Source organism: Protopterus annectens, chromosome 7.part0 (genome assembly GCF_019279795.1).
Source record: "Protopterus annectens isolate FY-2018-M chromosome 7.part0, PAN1.0, whole genome shotgun sequence".
Lineage (NCBI taxonomy): Eukaryota > Metazoa > Chordata > Ceratodontiformes > Protopteridae > Protopterus > Protopterus annectens.
This window is the reverse complement of record NC_056739.1, coordinates 164,857,492-164,870,214: the sequence shown is the minus strand read 5'-3', so window position 1 is coordinate 164,870,214 and position 12,723 is coordinate 164,857,492. Positions and strand designations below refer to the sequence as shown.

The following is a 12,723-nucleotide window of genomic DNA, read 5'->3' as shown; positions in this document are numbered from 1 at the left end:
TCAGATAAAAAATATCCGCATTAAGTTTAAACCATTTAAACAGACCATGAAAAATAATCACATGACAAAAACAAGGAGCACATTTAGTGTGTTGATTAGTGCTAATAAGACTCACAGCCTAGTCAATCACACATTTAGGGAAACTTTTGTTTAAAAGTTGTTTGTGACTCTTCCTACCTTTTAAACCTTCTCCCTTTTTATTTGCCTTTATTTTATTGGCAATACCTTGAGGTTCTTTTACCCTGTTTACAGTCTGATCTCCAGGAAAATAATAAATTGATCTTGGTAGGTGATGGAGGAGTTTGTGTTCGGAGCTTTACTGACAAGTGAGAGTGATTCAAGAGATTGACTATCGAGTGGCCGCTCTGTAGTTGTATTGGACTGTGGTAGTGAAGTGAGGGCTGAGTCATAAAGACAAAATTCTGTTTACTAGTCAGTCTCTCCATTCTCATTTGTGGCTAGGTGTTTGAGCGTAGTGATCTGAGATATTGAAATTGTGAAAATGTACACTCTTATTCTCTCAGAGTAAACCGTTATGGTGGTGTGAACACCTTGTGAGGATGCTGCCGAATGCCTCCCGCTGGAGGTGTATCACGCACAATCAGTGAGAAGAGGCCTCAGGGCAGTTTTGGTGCGGTTATCTTTCAGCTTCCTTGCGAGTACTTTGAGATCCTGCAGGATAAGCTGAAGACTATTGTTTGGACTATGAATATGGTCTGCACTGCTTGGTTTGCTACCTTAGCTACCCTCACCAGCACAATTGTTTCAAAAAATGCTTAGACATAAATATATAGTGCTTGGCTGAAGGCTACCAGCTAAATACAGATATACTACTTTGGTATTTAGATGTATTACCATTGGATAGGGGTGTTAATGCCTTTTGGGTGAAGCATTTAGGATGTGGTGAATCTTAACTTTATTACTGTGCTGTAAAGGTGGAAGACCCCAGTACACATTTTGCAAGCACCAGGTATTTTTCCAGATACCTTGGCTAATTCTTAAAAATTATTGATTTTAACACTATCACAGTAGTCAGTTACATATAGCCAAGATGATAACATAAATTTACAAATGGCCTGAATAAGATTACATAATAGTAACAAAATCAATCTGTGTAAAAGATTAAAAACAGATGGAACAATGTTTTCTTTGTCACAAGAGTCAACTGAGTTCATTTCTAAAGTCTTATTCAACGATAACATCTTCTTCCAGGGATTGTTAATCCATACTTTTGGTGCAATTCTCAGTTCCTTAGACTTGATTTCCATTAAAGCTGTATCTTTCAATAGGCACAAGAATTCAAAGCAAATATACAGAGCTGAGAATATTTTTTTGGTTTTAAAGTTTGTACTGTTAAGTTTTTGCTTAGATCTCTGTTGAAACTGTTTTGTCCCACCCACCCTCCTTAATTTTGGTTTGTAGTTTAAATTTGGTGGCTTTTGTAGTTGCCTGCCCCACTGCAGATTTGATCTGGGACACTCCCCCATCCCATATCTTTACAACATTCTACCTAATAAACTCTTTCTGCACTTGCTTTTAGTCCTTTTTAATTTAATTGCATTTTTTAAACTGTATTTGGTCTAATATTGCTGCATACTCAAGTGTGCTAGCTTGCACTGCATGTGAATTGTTTTTTTACTACTGTTTTTGCTACTTTTCTGTAAAAAAAAAAAAAAAAAAAAAAACTGTAAGCCTCTTTCCTACCTTTTCTGTAACTAGTGTTCCAGATACAGATTTGCTGTATCCAGGACTGTATGTAAGCTTCTGAGTCCCCCAAGCCTTTCTGTGTTGTAGGGAAGCCTTCTAGCTTATCAGTGGGAGTGGTAAGCACTAGGTAACCTGTCTACCACATAAGTAGTGGTTCTGGCCCAGAATTTGTAGTTATTGGCCATTTGGGCAATCTCTTCCATCTCTCTCAACTTTCTGATTTGAAAGCCTGTATTTGCACTTGTTTCTGTCCTGTAACTCATCTAGTGCAGATACAGATTCTTAGTTTTAGCACTTAAATTTGCTTGTTCATGCTCAGCACTTGTTCAGAACTTGTAAGCACTAAATAAGCTACTAATTACTATAGCACTCTATCTTCCTCATTACCTAGAGGAAAACAGTTTTTGTACTTACTTTTCTCACTTGCTTAGAGAAAAACAGCTCTTGTACTCCCTTTCCTCACTTATCTAGAGGAAAAACCCTGCAACTCTTTTTGCGCGGTCTTGAGCACAGAGCAGCGTCGGGCAGCACCGGTTAGTTGGGGTATACTATTCCCGGCCCCACAAAGTGTACACTGTAAATTTTCCCTTAGAACTAGGCAAGCCTCAACTCAAGTGCTTCAGATCAGCTGCTCTTATTGCAGCACTTGCAAAACAGAAATCAGCACTTGTCCTAATCTCCTAGACAGCACTGTTATTCTCCAAATTTTCTAGACAGCACTATTATAATATAGCATAAGACCCTCGATCGTCCACAGGACTTAAGTTCAATTTTCTCTTCAAAGCATGTCCAGAGGTCAGCTTCAGGTGTACTCTCCAGTTCATCTGGTGGAATTGGGCATCCTGAGGCAATGTCACAACTGCCTCATGTATACAGACAACCCTCTCCTCTTACCTCTAGACAAAAACACTTGTGAGAGATGCAAATACACAGCCAGACTGGAGGCTAAGCGCTCTCAACCCATGACTGTAACAGACAGTCAAGAGGATAATGGACACACTTGCATCACACCACCTCTCACACATGAATCTACAAAACAAGCACCGGCAAAACATACGCATAAATGCACAAAAGCATATTCAGAGGCACTAGGTACCAATCTGAAAAAGAAACTGTGCCTTCCAAAGCAGACAAGCAAGCAACCTGCACCCCCAAACACAAGCCAGAAAACGCATAATTCACCTCGGCAGTGTGCCTGACAACAGCCCTTAAGGCAAAACACCATACCTAACACGCTAGTAATAGGAGACTCTATAGTAAGGCACACGGATGTTCCACTCAACAGGCTGAACCAAGGAGAAGGTTACTGTCAGCTGCCTGTCTGGTGCTCGGATCCGCCACATAACACAAGCACTTAGGTCACTCCAGAACAAGTACAAGTATGACGCTGTCATTGTACATGTTGGTGTGAATGATCTAAGATGTACCTCCCTGGACTACATGAAAAGAGACATTGAGGAGCTCTCTGGTCATGTAGCCCAAGGTGGTATGACCCTGACCTTGAGTAGCGTACTACCTTCACCTAGAATGATACCACAATACAAAGACAAAATGATCAATTTCAGCAATTGGCTAAGCTTTTGGTGTCATTTTAAGGGGATCCAGTGTCTGTCTGCCTGGGATGACATGATAGACAAGCCTCGCTGTTTTGCCAGAGTTGGGTTGCACCTGTCACACCTAGGTTTTCGAATACTGGCCAAGGCTCTTGCCGTCCCCATATTGCCTTTTTTAGGCAAGGCTCAAAGGACAAACCAACCACCGTAACCAGCACAGGTAACCAAAAACTAAGGGTAAATGCTACTCAACACCAGAAGTCTCAACCTCAAAATGCACACACTCTAGGCTCTCCTCAGCATGGAGAAAATCATTGTTTGTGCAGTGACGGAAACCTGGCTCAAGAGAGCACCCCAGCACTGCCAGGTTACAATTCATATCATACCTTCCGGCCTCAGTTACCGGATTGCAGTACAAAGGGCGGAGGTGTATCCATATTCATCAAGGATACCCATATCTCCAGGTTAGTAGCGCAGCATGATGCCCCAGAGATCATCCATGCACAACTATCAGCAGGCAAAACCATGTCCCAAGATGCTCACTCTGCATTCCTTGAGACATTGGAAAATATAAAGGTCCTACCCAACACCATAATCTTGGGTGATTTCAACTACCCTGGTATAGACTGGGCGAACTACCAATGTTCCAACTCCTATGCTCAGCGATTCATAGAATTTATAAATTCAAATGCCCTTGAACAACTAGTATGTTCCCCCACTAGAGGGGACAACATATTGGATTTAATCATCACAAATATGGGCGCCCACTGTACCACACCCATTATCACGCCCTCCTTGGTCAGATCCGACCACAAACTGATAACCCTGGACATCCTCACCCCTCCACCTCCCCCAGTCAAAAAGAACATAGTCAAAAACCTTTCCAAAGCAAACTTCAAACTACTTTCATCCGAAGTGGAAAGCTTCACTATTCCCTTGCAGAAGGATAATGATATCCAGGATGCGGAATCCTACACCAAGGCACTCTATATGCATCTTCAGGATTGCATGGACCGTACTATCCCAAATAAAACCAAGACTCCTTCCTCAAGCAAGAAGAAACCAGTCTGGTGGACCCCGGCCATAGGCAAACTTTACAATAAAAGGAGGAGACTTGTACAAAAAAAAGGCCAAATCTCAAGTAGAAAAATCATCCCTGATCAGCATTAATAAGAAATTGAGGGCCCTCATCAAGTCAACTAAAGCTAATTTTGAAAAGAAAGTTGCCAAGGATTTCAAGGATAACCATAAGGCCTTCTATGGCTATGTCAAAAACCTAAATGGCAACGCTCAGGTCTGTTCTGAGCTAGTACAAAATGGAACAAAATACACTGACCCTTATGACATTGGCCAACATCTTGGCTGACAGGTTCAGTGCAAACCCCCCCCCCCCCCTCACCACCTACAGGGCCTATTACCATTCCAGGGATTGTGCAAGTCCAATTATTACTGATACGTTGGTTAACAAGGCTCTATCTAAAGCTAAAAACACTGCCTCCATGGGACCAGATGGTGTCCCAGGCTGTGTCCTGCACTAGTTCCAAAAGGAATTAACCCCGCATCTTAATACCCTGTTCAGTCTTAGCCTCTCCACAGGATATGTGCCCAGAGAATGGCGCACGGCAACGGTGGTCCCGCTACACAAGGGTGGGGCCACAACTGACCCTGGGAACTACCGACCAATAAGCCTGACCAGTCTGATCTGTAAGGCTATGGAGCGAATCATAATGGAACTCATAAATGGAGAGATTGGGAACCTCCAGTCGCTGGACCCCACACAGTTCGGCTTCGTCAAGGGCAGATCATGCCTCCTGAACCTGGTGGATTTCTTTGAGACAGTTACTCAGGCTATAGATAAGGGAAAGGAGGTACACACGGCTTACCTTGACCTTGCTAAAGCATTTGACACCATTCCCCAATTGGGTATTATTGATACGCTCGCCAGCCTGGGCATAAACCCTTACATCACAAGATGGATCGCAAACTGGCTCTCAGACAGATCACATAAAGTAAGAGTAAGCGGGATCTATGTCCGAATCCAGACCAGTAACGAGTGGTGTGCCTCAGGGCTCTGTCCTGGGGCCCCTCCTGTTTGGCATATACTTCTCAGAAATACAGGCAAGCACGGAAGGGCTGTGGCTGACTACGTTTGCGGACGACTGCAAACTGGGTGCTATAATAGTCTCTGGCCGACATGGAGATCCTCCAGAAGGGCCTAAATGAGAATGATGCATGGTGTCAAAGCCATGGTCTCAAGCTAAATGCAAAAAAATGCGTAGTAATCCCTTTTGGAAAAAACAGAGTACCCGCAAACTACAACATAGGAGGTAATCCCCTGAAATCTGAAGAAGAAATAAGGGATCTAGGGACCCAAGTAGATAGCCAGCTTTCCTTTGATAACCATGTTGCCAAAGTGGTTAGAAAATCCTTCTATGTGACCCATCTGATCATGAAAGGGTTCGCATCAAGATCCAAGGATGTAATGGTGCCCCTCTACTCTTCCTCATCAGACCCATTATTGAGTACAATGCACCAATTGGAATATACCTGGTTCGATATCTCCAGCAGCTGGAGAGACCACAGAGGTACCTAACCAAGAGAATTACTGGCCTCAAACAGTTGCCCTATGCAGCACAATTGAAAAACTAAGACTGTTCTCTGTTGCATACTGCTTTCTCAGAGGCAATCTCTGTCTAACGTCCAGAGCCATGTCCAACCCAGAATTGTTGAACATGCTCCATCTTCGCAAAACCAAATCTACTCGAGCTACATGCTCTACAGATATAAACCTCAACACTACAATGAATAGAACATGCTGGAGGGAAAGATTCCCTTTGCAGAGACTTCCCGTACTATGGAACAGGGTCCCGATCTACATAAGACAGAGCCCCTCACTATTCCTCTTCAAGAGGAACCTTGATGAGTGGATGGGTAACAAAGTTCACACCGGGGATCACACCAACAGCACTACTAGATAGGGGCCAAGGGTACTAGCTGCTAGTACAAGGGTCTAGGGAACTACTAAAGGGGCAGTGAATACCGCACAACGTGGCTGGGCTAATATACGCCTTCGGGCAGATAGCTCAGTACCAACCTATGAACCTATAAGAGTTGGTTCAGATGTAGATTTCCATTTTCTAGTGATACACTTTCTAGCCACAGCTAATAAAGTCCAAAGTAGATATAAATCTTTGTTCATTTCTGTTATTTCATTAACATTTAATAAAGTTAAGGATTTTGTTAATATAAATGAATCTGAAAATATAACTTGAAGAAATGTACTTATTTCTTTCCAATATTTTAAGAGTTTTGTACAGTCATATAACATGTGAAACCAGTTTGCGTAACATTTTTACAAACATCTCCAACATATAACGTCTTTGCTGTAGTTAAATAAGGCTAATTTGTTAGGAGTAAGGAACGATCTATACAGAAATTTTCACATGTATATCTTCCAGAATTGTAAATTGGAAGTTCATTTTATGGAATATAATAGTCTGATTTTTACTTTCCATTGATAAAGTGATTGTTTGTCCTTTTGTCAAATGATTAAAAAAATTTGGCGAATTTTGGCTGTATAATTGATTAAAAGTTTCTAAAGTTTTGAGGTTACATTTGACCAATTACTGTTGTAAATAATTTCAAACAGTAAATTTGTTAGGTTGGGACTTATTTTAAACATAGAATTGTTAATTCTGCATAGATCTTAAGTGTATGAAATACACTTTGGAATATCAGCCAATCATTAGATGAGATTTTGTGTGAATTAAATAAATGTTGAATAACTAGTACATTCTGGTTGTTTATAGTATGTTGCTAGCATATAAAATTCTTTGTTTCCCAATGAATTAAGGTATTTTTATGCATCTTGTTGATGTTTTTTTGTGGAGTTGAATGGAAGTAGTTCTAGCCATAATTTTTTTCTGGATTAGAATTTATAAATTTTCTAAGAGAGTCATAAATGAAATTGAAATAGTTTAGATTGGTGGGTTTTGTTATATTATATTGAAAGTTAACACATAGGATGTGCCATAGCTTGTTTTGATTGCGTAAAACAGTTTTGGTTATATTTTCATTTACAAAAATAGTGGTATGAAAAGTTTTCCAATTAGAAAAATAATGTGGGTCAAGCCAATTAATTCTTCTAAAAATTGAGGCTTTGATATATTTGTCAATATCTGGAAAGTTAATACCACCTTTATCGCAAGGTCTGAAGTGATGGATACAAGCAATTCTATTTGTGTTAGGATACCAGAGAAATTTTAATAAAATTGTATTTATTTCTTTTAGTACTTGTTTGTTAGGAGTCAGAGGAATGACTTGAGCTTATATATAGGATTTTTGGAAGTAATATATTTTTTATTAATTGTAGTCAGTCTTCAAATTTCAGATAAATTGTGTTCCATTTTGTTATAAAAGTTTTTATATTGTTTCTGATCTTTCCATAATTTATAGTTAACATTTTTTCAGATTTTCAGATAGAGTAATTCCCAAATAATTTATAGTGGGAACTTTTTCCCCTATTATATGATTAGAAAATGATGTTAAGTCCTTGGTCTTATTCAAAATCATGTAGTTTAATTTAGATTTGTTAAAGTGAAAGCCTGAGATTGAGTAGAATTTCTCAGTTTGGGTGTCTAGTTCTTTAAAGGAGTCTTTTGATACCGATAATGTAAGAAGAATATCATCTGCATTGGAGTTAAATTGGTTATAAATGTCTACGCCTACTATTTTTGGGTTGGTACGGATTGAGGAAGCAAGTAATTCCATAGCTATTGCAAATAAAATAAGGGACCATTGGACAACCGTGTTTTGTGCCTTTAGTTATTGGAATAGCTTCTGAGGTAAATGGTCCAAGTTTTGCATATGCTAAGTTATCATTTTATGTATTTTTTATCATTGTAATAAAGGAGGTAGGGAATTCAAAAAGTTACAAAGCTTTATATAGGCAATCCCAGTTCAGTGTGTCAAAGGCTTTTTCAATATCCAATGTAACTGTGAGAGCTTCTTATTTATCTCTAAGTAGGTCTGTACGAGTTAGGATTCTTTGGATGTTATCGTAAGTACATCTATTATGTATAAAACCAGTTTGGTCTTCATTTATGATGTGGGTAAAGGATTTTTTTTTTAATTCTGTCAACAGAGGTATACATAAAAATTGTATAATCCTTATTAAGAAGTGAGATTGGCCTGTAGAAAGTACAGTGTTTGGGATTTTTATTTTCTTTTATTATGGGTGTGATTAATATCTCCATGAGGGGGGGATTTTATTCTGGGTTTGTACTTTTATGAAAAATTGAAGTTACTGAATTGGGAAATATTTTATGCAATTCATTTATTATACCATCAATTCCCGGATTTTTATTACATTTGCTCTTTTTAATTTTCTCCAAAACTTCCTTGTAAGAAATCTGTTTTTGTATGTCAGACCTTAACTTATCTGTTATTTTCGTCATTTTAAGGAAATTCTGTTCAACATTGGAGAAGTTAAAAATTGCCTTACTTGTTGTGTAGTGTTGAGTATAATGAAATTTAAAAGCATCTAAAATATTACTAATATCTGAAACTTTTTTATTCATCCTTCCTTCATGAACAATTATTTTCTCTAGATTCCCTTTTCATTTTCCTTGCTAAATTATGTAGATGTTTAGGTGAAGTAGCATATGAGTTTAGTTTTAATTTTTCTGTTGCTAGGTTAGTCTTATGATTTAGACTTTCATTATATTTTTCATTTAAAGCATCAATTTACTTATTGTTTTTAGAGATCTTTGTTGAATCCTTGTTATTGAATTTAGTAATTTGTTCTTGTAAGTTGTGTAATTCAGATTCCCATTCTTTAGATTTATTTTTGAACCAGGTCAGTATTTTGCCATACTACAGTGATATTCATTTCATCAGAGTAGTTAGAGTCTAAGAAGAATTGCAGTTTGGATTCCAACCAAGGTTTGAACTCTTTAAGCTAAGTAATATATGCTGAAATCCTTGTGTGTGTTAAGTTCTTGTAATCCACTTGTAATTTAAGGATAAGTGAGTTATGGTCTGATAAGGGACACGGAGTTATAGAGAAGTTAATTATTCTCGTGTGCAATTCTTGTGATATAAAATTTTTATCTATTCTAGTTTGGGTTTTAAATTTATGATCTTGATGAGAAAATAATAATGAGGTGAATTATTTATGTGCATTGACTAAATTTAGATTGCCTACCCAATTTTTAAGTAATTTTGTTGTGGAGTAAAAAGAAGAAATCTTTCATTAGTAGTCTCAGAATTTTCCAGAATGCAATTAGTCTCCACCAGTATTAGTTTACAAGAGTCCAGATTCTATTGTTGTATTTCATTATTACTATAGATAAAAGCCCTTCTTTGTCTTCATAATTATAAATGATTTGGGGTTTAATAATATTTTTCTTCCAAAGTATCATTATTCCCAGTGTTTTTTTTTTTTTTTTTTTTTTTTTTTGTATGAAGAATGAGATAAAATAAAGTAGTCCTTTGGAAGCCATGCAAAATTTGTCATTTATTTTAAAATGATCCTCTTGCAAAAATGTCAGTTGTGCTTTATTTAATTTTAAGTAACTCAATAAGTGTGATCTTTTCCTAGGATTATTTAAACCATTAATGTTTAGCGAAAGTAAAGTTAAATCCATATTGTTAGAATAAGTTTAGAGTTAATTTGTAATTGAAAGTTTCTAGTTTACTCATATAATCCTGTAATTGAGTAAGATAGTTGACTGATTCATATAATCTGATCAGATTGACTTGTAATGAAAGAAAAAAGATAAATCCATATTCCGGTCCAGTACCTTGGCTAATTCTTAATGTCAAAGGCCGTAAGAAGATGATAGCATGCAGAATATCTTTGGTGACCTTTACATTCTATTCAGCAGTTGCTCATTGTTTGGGCATACGTGTTTGAGAAACTTTGCATTGTTTTCTATCTGCCTTTAAGTACTTTAAAAGCCTGTTTAACTAGCCAATTCCTAGTAAATAGGTGGTAAAGAATACCATCTCAGGTGACAAGAGTTCTAGATATGTAGTGATGCATTATGTGGTATTTTACCATTTGCTTCCATCTGTAATATATATATAGTGTATTTAAAATAAGTAATAACCTGTTGATTTTTATTCCAGACAGAAACGATTAGAGAAAGTAATGGAGGAAGAAGGCCTCAGAGATGAAGAGGTAAACTGTGAAATGTTTTGTCATTTAAAATGCATGTTTTTTGAAACTTTATTACGTTAGTATGCTATTAAAATAATTAATGCTTTTTTTTTGTTCGTTTTAAAAAACATACCACTTAAAATGCTGTAGTTCCTTAATCTTTGATGAATTCTTAGTACTTGGTGTTGATTTAGAGAAACTGGCACAGACCACTCTTAGTAATCACAGCTGGCAATGGATCGCTTCTTTGTCTGTAGGTTTTTAAGGACTGTTAACCTAAAATGAGTTGTGCATGATGCATAGCATTTTTGCTCAAGAATTTCTGCTTCAGTAATTGGTTATCAAAGCACAGGCCCAGCCGTCACACTGTGAGATTCATGGTTTTTCTGTGCAGACAACATTAGAATGAGCTTGCAGTTGTCTATTTATGTTTTCATGTAAACTAAAATGTTCTTTGTAATATTTACTGCTGTACTTCTAACTTTGGGATACCTATCTGCAGGAGTCTTAATAACTATTCATACTTCCTGATCTGGAATTAGTCAGAATTTGCCCACATAGGGAAGCCTTGAAGATGACTCCCACTAATGAACTGAGAGTTGTGGGTGATGAAGGTGAAACTAATGTCCATTCGTTTTCCTAGTCTAAGCCAGATCTACCTCTCAGGCCTCATCCAGGATTGGGTTTCATTGCCTTAAGGCTTGGTAAACTGCAGCCCTGGAAGTCCAAGTTGTCAGGGTTTTTTTTTTCCCTAAGAATTGTATTGATCCTGCCTTACAGGAGGATCCAGATACTACAGATTCAGAGGTGGATGAGGTGGCGTGTGAGTCAGGTGCCCCCCCACATTATTTTATGAATCTGAAGTGGAGGAGCCCATATCCTCTGCTTCACCACCAGAGGATCTAACATTTAGAGACATCATTCAAAAGATAAAGTAAGAATTCCAGTGAGATGTAAGAGTACTCTTAAGGTGTGGTTGAGATGCATCCGCGTTCCCAGACGGGCCGAGATGCATCCGCGTTCCCAGACGGGCCGAGATGCATCCGCGTTCCCAGACGGCCCGAGATGCATCCGCGTTCCCAGACGGCCCGAGATGCATCCGCATTCCCAGATGGGCCGAGATGAATCTGCATTCCCAGACAATCGCATCATATTCATAAGCAGGCAATAGCTAAAACAAATTACTGATCCTTCAGTTATGGCCGCCCTGGACTAAGCATTCATTAATGCAACAGTGGGGCCAGATTACCTTCTCACTGTTCCATGGAGACCTAAACAGTTCCTTATACAGTCCTAGATTCTTATAGCTTTCTTTATAAGAAGTCAATGACTGGTCCACCAGTTGTCTTTGGATTCCAGTAATGGGGCCATGTCCCTTTCTCATTGACTGGGAGAGTGAGATTTGACTGCTTTGGAACTAAAGCTTGCACATGTACTACCCTGATCTTGAGGGCTTAGAACTGCCAGACATGTATGCTTAAGTTCCAGAAATGTCCTCTGATTTAACCACTGGCTTATCCAGGAGAGGGATCAGTGGTAAGGACTGGAAACAATATACGTTTGTGTAATGAAGCCTGGCTTCCCTTAGCCAGGCACTCTGGAAAGTGTGGGAGTTGCACTGGATGCATTATACAGGGCAGCAGCTAGCATCAGTGATTTAGAGACATGCTTAGCTGAGGACACAGCTCCTGTTAGATCAAGTGAAATCTGAGTGCCTTAATACACATTTAGATAAGTAACTCCTTTTAGGACTTTCTGCTGAGAAAGTATTCAAGCGACTGGAAGAAAAGGGAAGGACTGTGCAATCCAACATTTTTTTTCATTCCCAACCTCCAAAATTCAGCAGGATTTTTCCTTCAGGTTCTTTGCCCCTCTTTCCCCAAGCGATAAGTCAAAAATTAGAAAGAAAAGAATCCAAACAAAAGGGAAAGAATGGCAAGAAAACCATAACTGAGTAGGGGGTGGAGGAGCTCAAGGCTGTGACTCATCAAAGGAGCAACTATGCCTCATTCAGTCTGCACTTTCTCCACCCAGGAAATACCACCCCTAATCCTCCCCACCTTCCAACCAGAACATCCCTCCATTCCCACTTCTGCAAGTAGGAGGCCATCTGGGCCTATTTGTAGGGGGTTTGAAGAAAACTATTCATGATCAGTAGGTTCAGAACATACTGGAGCTGTGTTGTATCTTGCAGTTTATAATCGCACCAGAATTTGAAAGTATTTCTTAGTTTCCAATGGACAAGCTTATTTCGTTTCTTCTTTGCCGGAGGACTTGCTAGGACTAGGAGATGTAGAAAAT

At 38.6% G+C, this 12,723-nt stretch overlaps 1 protein-coding gene across 1 annotated transcript in view; it reads left to right on the top strand.

The window, feature by feature from the left end:
- STK38 (serine/threonine kinase 38) overlaps nt 1-12,723 on the top strand; it is a 1,097,533-nt gene that overhangs the window by 146,872 nt on the left and 937,938 nt on the right. The window contains exon 3 of the mRNA XM_044076623.1: nt 10,392-10,443. Coding sequence (XP_043932558.1) covers nt 10,392-10,443 — 52 coding nt within the window. The remainder of the gene's footprint in view (nt 1-10,391; nt 10,444-12,723) is intronic.